The 12,051-nt window shown below is 56.1% G+C and overlaps 1 protein-coding gene across 1 annotated transcript in view; it reads right to left on the bottom strand.

The window, feature by feature from the left end:
• CMIP (c-Maf inducing protein) overlaps positions 1-12,051 on the bottom strand; it is a 236,709-nt gene that overhangs the window by 22,928 nt on the left and 201,730 nt on the right. The window contains exons 8-10 of the mRNA XM_027119169.1: positions 9,749-9,852; positions 7,967-8,071; positions 2,014-2,367 (exon numbers count right to left, since the gene is read on the bottom strand). Of these exons, the coding sequence (XP_026974970.1) occupies positions 2,014-2,367; positions 7,967-8,071; positions 9,749-9,852 (563 nt within the window). The remainder of the gene's footprint in view (positions 1-2,013; positions 2,368-7,966; positions 8,072-9,748; positions 9,853-12,051) is intronic.

Raw genomic sequence — 12,051 nt, forward strand, 5'->3', positions numbered from 1 at the left:
TGCTTAATGAGAAGAATGAGTCAGGGCCCGAACTGGCAGAAGGTCTGGGAGTTCCAGGTGTCTGCGGAAAACAGCCGGAGTCAGGGGCCGCAGGAGGAGAGCCGGGCCCGGCCAGATGAGAAGGAGATGTGGGCCGCGGCTGGCTGGTCCCTCAGAGGGCTGGCCGCCACCCTGGGAGAAAGCGGGGACTCCTCCAGCCTTAAAGAGACTGAGACGTGTTCTCGGAGATGCTCTCTGAGCAGAATTTTGAATCTGCTTTGGGTGGGGATATCGCTAATCGCGGTCGTGCCCTCAGCTGGCCTTGGCTGCCGGAACCAAGGGAGGCCTCCCCTTCTCCTCTCCGGGGCCAACGCAAGGGCAGAGGAAGAGTTTGGGGATGCTGCAACCAGAGTCACCTCCAATCGCGAGAAGCCACTGCATAACGTGTACGCCTGTGTGTGCACACACGTGCTCACCTCCACAGACACCACAGGCCTCGCTTTTAGAGCGTGAACAGGGGCACCCCTAGGCAGCTCTCATTCACCAGCTCACCAGGCAACCGGCAGGTAGCCTCCACCCTCCGGACCACGAGCACACTCCGGGCAGCACCCCGTTCATGAGAGCAGAACGAACGCCGCAGAGATGAGCAACAACGACGCGGGGACTCAGTGTGACCCCGGCAACACTGACGAGCCCCAGGAGGCAGGCCCCCCCAGATCGAGGGGCCCTGGTGCCCTGACATTAGATAAGCGCCGGGCATCGGTCAGACGCGACCATGCCGTCATGCCCCCAACCCCTCGGAAAAGCCCACGTGCCACCACCCACTGCGCCGGGCAATGCCCATCCCTGCAAGTGGCACCAAGTCCTGTTCTGAAGGACAGAGCTGGTGGGAGCAAGTGGGGGAGGCGTCTGCTGGGTTCTCCCGGCCCGGCTGGTCCACAGAACTGCAGAGCTCAGCGCGGGGCGGAAGGGAGTGGACAGCAAGGCCCCCCCCAGGCGCACATAGTCCGAGACGGGTCTGGGGTGTGAATGGTGGAACTGGAAAGACCCTTGGGGGTCAAAGACTAAGACCCCCTCCATTCTAGAGTCACACAACTGAGGCTCGGGGAGGGGCAGGCACAGTCCAAAGCACCCAGCTCAGAAGCACCACTCAGAGCAGACTGGTCTCCGGCTCCTGCTTAGAACTCCTCCCACCAGCCAGGCGCGTGGAGCCTGATCCGCATGCCATGCTCCCTCCCCCGCCCGGCGGATGAGGCTGCATGGGGATAGCTGCTGGAACCCGACGGCCAGTACGCACCACATACGCGAAGCGTGCATGGATCGTGTGACACAGAAACACACCCACATGCTGGCTCATGGGCATATCTGCACACATACACAGAGAACACACACGCTCCAGCTCTTGTGCACAAATGCTCATACCCACGTGTTGCACTCAGAGCCACTCATGCACAGAAGCAGCACAAGCACCCGGACACACCTACACTTGTGCACTTACACTCACAGGCACTCGAAACACACATACTGCCCCTATAGAGAAATCCACATCCCTCCCATATCCAACTCCTATATGTAGACACACAGACACACACAACACACAGAAACTCGGGCAATCACCCATATGCTGTTATGCCCTCATACATCCAAAGCCATTTATACTCACACAAGGACAATTACGGATTCAGAACGAGTCCACACCCTACACAACACGCAGAGGTGTCCACACACGCAAGACATACTCGGGCCCCGTGCGCGGAAGCACATCCTGGCAGGCGTACACACTCACACATTCTCAAACTCATGGACACAGGTGTAGACATCGTGCTTGTGCCTGTACCCTACACACGTGTCCAGATCCTCGAGCATACACGTACACACACAGCCCTGCACGCACACACCCCGAAACAAGTGCCCTCACACCCTACCTCTGCATCCTGTGCACCCGCACTCAGCACGCCCACCCCTGCACGCCTCCAGCCAGCGGCAAGCCCCCTCCCCAACCCGAGGACACCAGGCAGGCCGGGGGACACTCACAGCAGCTTGAGGATCTCCACGTAGCAGCCGAGCGTGCGGTCGGCCTGGGGGCCCAGCTCGATGCTCATGGTGCTGCAGGCGGGGCTGACCATGAGGCAGTCGATGAGGTTGGGCTCGCTGTCGTTGCCCACGCTGGCCGTCAGCGCCGGCTTGGCAGTGCTGGCGGGCTCCACCTCCACGTGGATCTCGCTGGAGGCCACGACCACCGACTTGAGCCGCGCCTCGGACAGCGTGGCTTCCTGAGACACCAGGTCCGGGCTGGGGTGCAGAAGGCGCAGAGGTAAGGTGGGCTTCCGGTCGCAGGGCTGCTGGCAGCCGTTCCGGATCTCCTTCAGGCTGGGGGAATTGTCGCGGCTGGGGGAGAGGTGGAGAGGGGCGTGAGTGCGGGCCCTGGGGGCGGGTCAGAGAAGCCGCGAGCTGCCATCTAGTGGCTGCTTCCAAGCACCGGGCTGCTTCCAAGCGCCAGGCTGCACGCGGCTAAGTGTCCCCGGAACCCCACAGCGGTGCGATGAGCTGGTGCTACTGTATCCCTCCCCACCAGCGAGGAGACAGGCTCCCTCGAGGCCTCCAGACAGGGAGAGGTGGGGATGGCATCCAAACCGGGCTGCCTGTCATCGAGGCACGTAGTCCCAGCACATAGCAGGCGGTCGACACGTTTGTGGAACGAATAAGTGATGTTAACCTCTACACAAGACCCATGAGGCCCCTGGTGTTCACCTCCACCAAGATGCCTTCCCTGGCCACCTTCCGGACACACCTATGAGACCTACTAGTGATTTTGTTTCTAGTTGCTTCCTGTGGTCTAACTGTCCCCCTCCCCCTAATATCCTCGGGGCAAGGCCCAGGCCCCACCTCTGCGGCCCCATCCCTACTGGGTGAGAAAGCTCAGCTTCTGCCCTCCACCTGGGAACACCCTTCAAAGGGATCCCAAACCCCAGATGCTAGTCCCCTGGAGTCTGCACGTCCCTCCTGTCTGTAGCACCCCACCGCTCTGGGCTAACCCCCTACCCCGCCCCTTGCAGCATCTCCACCGCCTAGAGGCACAATGCTTGTGCAGGGGGTTAACAGGTGTTAGCTGAGGAAAGTGTGCTATGGCATCATTGAGGTCACATGTGTTTGGGAAATGCTGGGCCTCTTTATAGCAGGACTTGTCAGAGCTTTGAGTCTGGGTAAAGCGCCTCCTCACTGGGTGCTTCCAAACATTACGGGGAGGCGCGCGTCAGGACAAAGGTAACTCCAGCAACGGGCTTCCTTTGTTGGTGCCCCTGGGCTGGCACGGTGCTAAGTGCTATCACGCAGACCACACAAACATTTTCAGATATCTCTGAACGGTAGGTATTACCATCTACACATTACAGGTGAGGAAAGATGCTACCAGAGGTCAAATGACTACCCTGATGACATGGCTCGTAAGTGGAGAGGACTTGGATTTGAACCCAGGTCTCTGACTGCATGTCCAAGATGCTGCATGATCCCATGCAGGTCCTCCTCCCCCACAAAGTCCTCCCTGATTTCTTCCACCCGCCGCTCTCACCCTTCCTGCCCCTGTGCCAGACCCTTTCACCCATGGCTGGACACCAGTGTCCCTTGAGGCACTTCTAAACATCCTAATGTCCCAGTAGGTCGGAATCTCTAGGGTGGAGTCCGGACACCAGTCATGTTTAGGGCTTCCTGTGTGTGCAGTCACGGTTGAGCCCACTGCTCCACGAGACTCAGAGCACGATGATATGATCACAAACAGCTGCTCGTCCAGTCCTTCCCTAAATGGGCCACACGCATGCGCCTGTGCTTCCAAAGAGACGCGTGTGCTCCCTGTGCACAAGGACCGGCTCAAGCACAGGACTCACACCCAGTGTGCTCAGAGGGCCTGAGTTTGTCCAGCACATGCCACGAGCCAGGCCTGAGCTGAGCCCACCAAGGATGTTTGATAAATACACTCTGAGCTTTGCTGGGGAAAAACAAAACCCTTTAGCTAAAGTCCGAGAATTCTATGCCTGATGGAAAATTGTGTGTGGTCCGGTGGAGGATGTGGTGTAGTTACTCAGGGCAAACTTGCTATCCAGTACTCAGCTCCATCCCCTTTGCCTTTGCTGGGATTTAGGAGTGGATTTTCAAGGCTGCTTGGCTTAGATCGGGCGATTTTCCAGCGAACTATGCTAACCTGGGTCAAGTTGTCTGTTCTCTTGTGCGCAAGTACATCACGTACCTACTGAGAGTGCCGCAGATGGGCCCGGTAGACGGCACGGGGTTTTATCTTCCAGGGACTGACCGAGGGGGTGGGATGGACCTGAGCCTACGGAAGGTCTTGCATCCCTCCGCGTGATTTCCCGGGGGAGGTGAGGGCAGAACTTGGATCCCCAGCTACTGTGGGCTGCGAGGGGGCTGGGCTGTCTTGAGCAGGGAATCAGGGCAGGCCTGAGCGGGAGGCAGCAGGCCCGCCTCGTCCTCCCCAGGCCTCCACCCTGGGCACCTAGTAGCAACCGCCGCCTACTGGGATCCCCAAGGTCGTGCTTGGCCTCTGCAGCGGCAGCCAGAGGGGAGTCTGGAAACTGACACCTCATCAAGTCCCTTCTCTACTTAAAACCCATCGGCGACTACAACGCCCTTAGAATAAAACCTCCACAACTGACACACAGGCACAGCTCCGCCACTCAAAGCACGGTCCCCAACCAGCAGCAGCGGCATTACTGGGAGTCTATGAGACAAGCAGAGGCTCAGGCCCTGCCGCAGACCCGCTGACATGACCCCAGGAGCAGCTCAGCACGGGAGGTGGAGGTGGGAGAAGCTCAGTGGTACGAGTCTCTCCATGGCCTGGCCTTCCTCTCCAACTTCGTCTTCTGCCTCTGCCCCTCTCTCTGCTCAGGGCACACTCAGTTTCCTTCACTTCCTCCCCTGCAGTGGCCTTTAGCATGGAGCAGATCACTTGTGGAGTTTAAGAACGCAGATTCCTGGGCCTGGCCCGGAAACGCTGCGTCCAGGAGTCTGCATTTTCAAGCAGCACTCCAGGGGACTCTTAAGCAGGTGTTTAAGGACCATGGGTAGGACGTGTGACCAATGGCAGCTCCGTCTGCACTGCCGGGCCTTTGCACATGCCATTCCCTCTGCCTGGAACGTCTTGTCCTCTTGCCTTGCTGACAGCCAGCAGGTGTCAATTTAAATATCACCTCCCTGCAGAATCCCCTCCTCACTTCCCCCTAGAGCAGGGGTTCTCAACTCTGGCCACATACTCCACTTGCCTAAGGTGTTAAAAAAAAGAAAGAACCCGATGCCAGGGACATCCCAATTAAATCAGAATTGCAGTGGGTGGGGCCCAGGCACCTTCTTTTCTTCTTCTTCTTCTTTAAGATATAACCAGTGGGATGAGGGTAAATGTCTTAACAACAAAGTCTCCAGAACAAAAAGAGCCCTGACTGGTAGCGTTTGCCAATTTTCTTGGTGTAAATACTCCCACCATGATTGAAGTCACGCTACCAACATGCCATCCCTGACTGTGGAATTGGGAAGAGATGTGCTTCCAAGTGTGCCTGGGCTCCAGCACACCCCGGGGGAAACATCAGGCCAGTCTCGTCCACAAATCTTAGGTGCAGAGCTTTGTGACTATCACGAATTCCCCTGTGTAATAAGCAGCCACCAGACCAGGGCTCCTCCTCTCGATACTTCGGACATCTGCGGCCAGACAGTTCAGAGGATTCCGGGCTGCTCTGTGCGTGGCAGCGTGTTCAGCGGCATCCCTGACTCCCACCGCTGGATGCCGGCAGCACCCCTCCTTCTGCAGCCCAGAATGTCTCCGGACGTTGCCAGATATCCCCTGGGGGTCAGAGCTGCCCCCAGTTGAGAAGCACTGACCAAGATCAAGATGTGAAACATTTCCAAGGACCCAGAAGCTCCTCTCACGCCTTTCCACCTAAGTCCCTGCCCCGAGGCTGCCACCATTCTGGCCTCTATCACCAGAGATTGGTTTTGCCTGTTCTTGAAACTCAAGGGACGAGATTCACACTCTGTGTATCTTTCGGTTGTGGCTTCTTTTCCTCCATATTACGTCTGTAAGATTAGTTCGCTGCTTGCTGGTTGCACTAGTTTGTTCATTCTTGCTGTCCTGCAGTGTGCCTTCGTGTGGACACACCACAACTTACCCGTTCTCCTGTTGTAGGACACTGGGGTTGAGGCAGATCCTAGTTTGGGGCTGTTACAAATAATGCTGCTGTAAACCTTCTTGTCCATGCCTTCTGATGAATATACCAAAGTGATGAGAGCTGGGTCCCAGGGTTTATGTGTGTTTAGCTTCTGTAAAGCCTTCCCAGTGACTCTGACACGCAGCCAGGGTTGAGACTCCTTGCCGTGGACCACGTTAATTACGCCTCTGGCGTCTTTCATCACAGCCCTGATGAAATGGCGTCTTTCATCACAGCCCTGATGAAATCGATCGCATTCTCACTCCCACCCGCTCCGCCCACTGCCACACCATCCGCTCTGGGAGGGCAGGGGCCCCATCGGCTGGTTTACTTTTGTACCTTCAGCACCTGGCACAGCAGGGACTCTCACTAAACAAGTGTTGAAAGGATGAGAGAAGGACAGAGGCTGGCTGTTGCCGTGTACAGTGTGCACGGGTCCTAATTCTGGTTCTTTCCATCTCTGCCCTTCTCCTAGGGTGGGAACTGGGAAAGAGATTCCATTCTGCTTCCTGCTCCCCAGTCAGGGAAACCCTGCTCTAGGGCAGCCAGGCAGAGCCTTGGAGTCGCAGAGGGAGAACGCTGCCAGGTGCTGTTTCCTGTTCCTGCCCCGAAACCTAAGTCCCAGCTCAGGTGTCTGCGGAGCGAGCCCGGGGAGGGTGGATGACGCGGACGCTTCAGGAGGAAAAGGAGCCTGCGAGTCTGTGGCACCTTCCTACTTGCTGGGGTGGCCTGGGCTTGAAATGCACGCGGATCAGCTCCAGAGCTGCAGTGCATGAGGCCAAGGGCAAGTGACCATCCATGTACACAGGGATGCCGAGGATGGTTGTACAGGCCATGCCTTACTCTCTACTGCCTCCTCCTTTTTTTTTTTTGGCTTTTAATATAACATGCTGTAGGGCATGGAACAGGCACCTGGGAATGACCAGCATGACATCTTCATGTTGCCCTGTTTGCACAGGTTTTCAGTGATGCTCCACTGCCTTTCCTTTAAGGACTGAAATACATTCCTGCAATGCTCCCAGCTCTAGCGGCGCCTAGACACATTTCGGTCCTCTCCAAGTTGTGCAGTACTCCACCTGAACAACTGGACAGGGCAGCTGCAGAAGATGCCATCTGTGCCCTGCACATCATACCTTCTCTGATGACCCCAGAGATCACCAGAGAAAGTTCTATATGACCAATGGCATCCACGTCACACTGCATCCCAGGAGCCAACCTCAATCTGGGAAGAATGGGAGCTGGTAAGTAACTACCCGGGTGTCATCATCCTTCAGGGGAGGGACTCTGAGAGAACATTCCACAGTCTCCCGGGAGGTCCCACTGGGACACGCACAGGTGCCTGCAGTGGTCACCTGCTTACGAAGGTCGAGTCTGCTGGCTGTCCTCCCTTCCCAGGCTCCCTCCCACTGCTTCCTGGGGTTACCTCCCTAATAAGCTGCTTGCCCCCAAACCCTGGGGGACCCAGGACAGTGGCTCCGTCATGTCTTCTTCCGGTTACATGTGCCCGCTGGTGAGAAATCTTCAGAATAAAACACTTGTTCCTAAAGCCAAGTCAACACGACGGCCTTGCAGTGCCAGTATTGATTCACAGTGTTTGCTTTTCCAGTCACATCCCTGGGTTCTGGGCCCTGGCACCAGTGAACACAGGGGATTTGGCAAACACACTTGAGGCAGGTCCAGTGGAAGCCATTCCACCTCCCCGCCTGGCCAGGTGTGTACAGGTCACCGTCCTTGGGGCAAGTGTGTCCCACCCAGGCCCTCCCAAGGCGGTGGGGACTGACCTGTTGATGAACTCTTCGTAGCAGGAGTAGATGGCGGCCAGGCACACAGCCACCAGGTTGGGCAGGACCCGGGGGTGGGGGCAGTGCCCTGTGGGGCCGTGCATGCTAGAAAAGAGGAGAGGGCTAGGTGAGGTGACGGCAGGGAGGAGGGGGAGACGGGGTGCCCTTCAGACACACACTGGGGGGTGGGATGGGGGGCACCGCAAGTCCTCTGCTGGGGGGTTGGCAATTTGCGTCCTGGCTCTGCCATGTGCAGGCAGCAGAGAGCCAAGCTCTGGACCGTGGGCTCCAGATCCAGGGAGCCTGTGTTCACGCCCAGCTGAGTGGCCTTGGCGGGCTTCTTAAACTCTGCATTCTTTCCTAAGCTAGAAAATGGGGACAACAGCCCCCTCCTCAGTGGGTACCGTGAGGATCTAATTTTCTAATTCATGGGAAGAGTCAGCGGACAGTGGCCATACGTCCTGTGTCTGTAATTCATGCCCAGCGGTTCTGTAACCATCATTCACCTCATTTTCCTTTCCAAGTGGCCTGCTTTGAAAGAAAAGTTATTATGGTCAACCTGATCCTGGCCTAGCATGAGGTCTGGGACACATTTGCTAAGTCCTCCATAAATGCCAGCCATTGTTATTCGTCACAGCTAGGTCTGTGCCTCAGTTTTCTCATCTGTAAAATGGGGCTAATATCCCTACTCCCAGGGCTGCTTGGGGCCTGGGGATAATACCTGTAACATTCCTGGAAAATCGGTGTGGCCACTGGGACTAAGAGGCCTAACCTGAAACAATTTCGTAAACCATTACTGGGTGCTTTAAAGGAACCCTGGGGTCACCAGGGTTCCAGCAGGACAACTTTTTTTCTTTTTTTAATTTATCTATTTTTCTTTGGCTGTGCCGCGCGGCATGCAGGATCTTAGCTCCCCGACTAGGGATGGAACCCGTGCCCCCTGCAGTGGAAGTGCGGAGTCTTAACCACTGCACGGCCAGGGAAGTGCCCAGAAGGACACATTCCTTGGGTTTGGAAATGCTTTGTGAGTTCCAGGTGACTATCTTTTGGAACCGGCTTCAACAGGCTGTCACGATTTTCTTAAAAAATGAGAAGAGTCGCGATGACGACCACTAACGTTCCCATCACACTTAGGCACCGTTCTTGGTGTTTATGTGTATAAGCTCACAGAATCCTCATGTTACCTAGCTGAAGTAAGTACTATAGTTCTCATCTTACAGATGAGGAAACTGAGGCACAGAAAAATTTAAAAAATCAAAACAAAAGCACCCCCTCCCCGCCCCAAACACCAAAAGTAAGAGTCAGAATATCAGGCTTCCTCTAGGCCGAGTCTGGGAGGTGGCTGTTCAAATCCCCAATGATGACTCTCCTGGGCTAGCAGGAGATCGTTCCCTACACACCCAGCACCCACAGGTGGGATCCACAGAAATCCTCTTATTATTTAGGACTGTTAACCACTTCCTGAGTTCCTACTGAGCATCAGGCACTGTGCTAGGGGCTTCCTCATATATCATCTTATTTAACTGCGCGACAACCCCTGTGGATAGCAGGGGAAAGAGGATCAGAGAGGTGCAGCGACTGGCTCAATGTCACACAGCAAGCAAGTGCCTCAGACCACGTGGGGTCAGGAGGACGCAGGAGACGCTCATAGAAGATGAGACGCTTGGGGCCTCTGAACGCCAGCAGCTCCTCTCCAGGCATCGAGGGAGTGAGTGGTTCTGGGCGCAGAGGAAAGCTGGCTTGCAGGCCAGGAAGGGGAGGGGGCCCGGCTGAGGAACCCACCTCTGAATGAACTTCTTCACCACCTCCATCCCCGCGTTGAGCTCGTTCAAGGCGAGGATGTACTCCTGAGTGAACAGCCTCAGTCGCGGGCACTTGCCGAAGTCCTGCAGAGAGAGCAGAGGGCAGGAGCTGGGGAGACAGGCCGGCAGGAGGCCAGGGGGTGGTGGGAGCCCGCTCTGCCCCGAGACACTGGGGTGGAAGGCAACGGGGACATGCCAGCCACCTCTTCCTAAGAGCACAAGTATCTTTCACTCGAAGGGACCGGCCCTGTCACCCTCTCCTCACAACTCCCGACGGCTGCCCGTGGCGATGGGAGATATCCTGCCACGGGAGGGTCCCTGACACGTGTCACCCACCCTGTGGGTCAGCGTGCCACCCAGACGTGCTCGGAGAACAGCCCAGCTGGTGTGTTTCCCTTCTGCGCGGCTGCACGGGGGCCTGCAGATGCCCAGCTGGTCCTCAGCGAGGACCGGCTCCTCTTGTGCCGTCCCCCGCGAGTTTCTGGGCCCCCTGCTTTCTCAGCTAAGAGGGGAAAGGCCAGCATCCGAGGTGGCTGTCGGCTCGGGGACGTGTCAGGAGAGAAGGGCGTGGGCCAGGAAAGGACCGCGTCCCTTCCCACGTCACTGGACTTCTGAACCCGCGTGCTGGGCTGTGAACGGCCAGGAGGGCAAGTCATGGTGTGGTGATAAGGTTGACCAGTAAGACATCGGAGGGAAGCCTGGTGGTCTCCAAACTCTGCTGTTTCTCCTCCTGCCCCTTCTCAGGGGGAACCCATTTAATAAAAAGCAACCTGGATCAGACTCTAATCTAAAATAAAGCCTGTGGAGACTTTCCTTGTAGATCTAACCGATCCTGCGGGTCCTGGGGAAAGCCCAGATCAGAACACGGCCCTCCCACGCCCTCCTGCCAGCTCACAGGAGCGAGTTTCTAGAGCGCGTGGTGCTTCTTCAACCTGGAGTGAGAGGCTGGATTAGTATCCTCAAGACGATGGGGGCTCATCTGCTTCCATCCTGCCTACTAGGGTTATGCCTTTGCATAAGGAGGGCAGCAAAAGCCACGAGAAAGCTCAGAAGGATCTGCGCACGCGCATGCGTGCGCACACACCCCACAAATACATACGTACATACACGCACACACAGAGCGTTGGGCTAGAGGATGGGGCCCCCGCATGAAGAGACGATGGAAGCTTGATTGTGCTTTCAAACTGAGGAAGTTGCCCAGAGTCCCTGAGTCCCCAGGAAAAGGGTAACAGGAAAGCTGTGTGGCCTTGTGCAGCCATGGCCCTCTCTGGGCCTCACTGTCTCCACTGTGGAACGAGAGTTGAAGAAACGATCTCTAGGCCCCTTCCACCCTTAACGTTTTATGATTCTATGAAAACTGATTCAACTAAGCCCTGCTAACTGCCATTATCTTTGTTATTAGATTTCTGGATAGTCAAGGTCATTTCCCTGGAAATTAACATTATAGATGGGTCTGGTGGCCTTTTAACATGTGGGTGAGGGACATTTTGCCTCTTTGGCAAAGTCAAATATGTTGCCTTTGGAAAGTAGGAGGTCAGATCACAGGCCACTAGAGGCCACAGCCACATCTTCTTGTCGCCTCTGCCACAAGAACACACCAATGAGTGGCATGTGAGCACAGGATCCGTGATCATTCTCGGGGATGCAGTTGAACAAACTGTTTAGAATCTCCAGGGGAACATACTTAAGGGTGCTTCCATTTGTATCTAGTTTTTATTGTGGCCCAAGGAGTAACGTTCTTCGAGACTCTTAACCTAGATTCAGTTTGCTCATCCCTGAAACGGGACACGGGATATAGTGACAAAAGACGCACTCTGAGAGTAGGGGAAGCTCTGAAATCCCAGAATACCACGGGGGTGTGTGACCTTCCCCATTTCCCAAACATTCAAGCGTGTCCTTGAGAAACACTGCACGTGGGGTGAAGTCAGGGCTTAGGCTGTGCTGACAGGTCTGTGGCTGGCGGCAGACAGTGACCATACACCCCACGCCCGCTCCGAAACGCTGTCCCGGCCGATCACTTAGGTTTAGGGAGTGTGAAGTGGGTGACACCGAAGGCCCGCCGCGCTTCCCGTGCCTGGTGTGAGCACAATCACATTTGTCTCTTCTGCAGGAGGGCCTAATTCCCCCACCCTGTCCTGTCTACAGTTCTCTTTGACATAGTTCAGTGTGTAGTTAGTGGACTTTAAGAGCAAGTGGGATCGTGAAGCGTTACAGCATCCCCAGACCCCAGGACCACACGGGGGAGTTCTTTAAAAGTGAAGTAAGCATTCGTGCCTGAGGGTC

This window comes from Aethalodelphis obliquidens, unplaced genomic scaffold, assembly GCF_003676395.1.
Source record: "Aethalodelphis obliquidens isolate GAN/ISIS:26980383/991018 unplaced genomic scaffold, ASM367639v1 scaffold20, whole genome shotgun sequence".
Taxonomy (NCBI): Eukaryota; Metazoa; Chordata; class Mammalia; order Artiodactyla; family Delphinidae; genus Aethalodelphis; species Aethalodelphis obliquidens.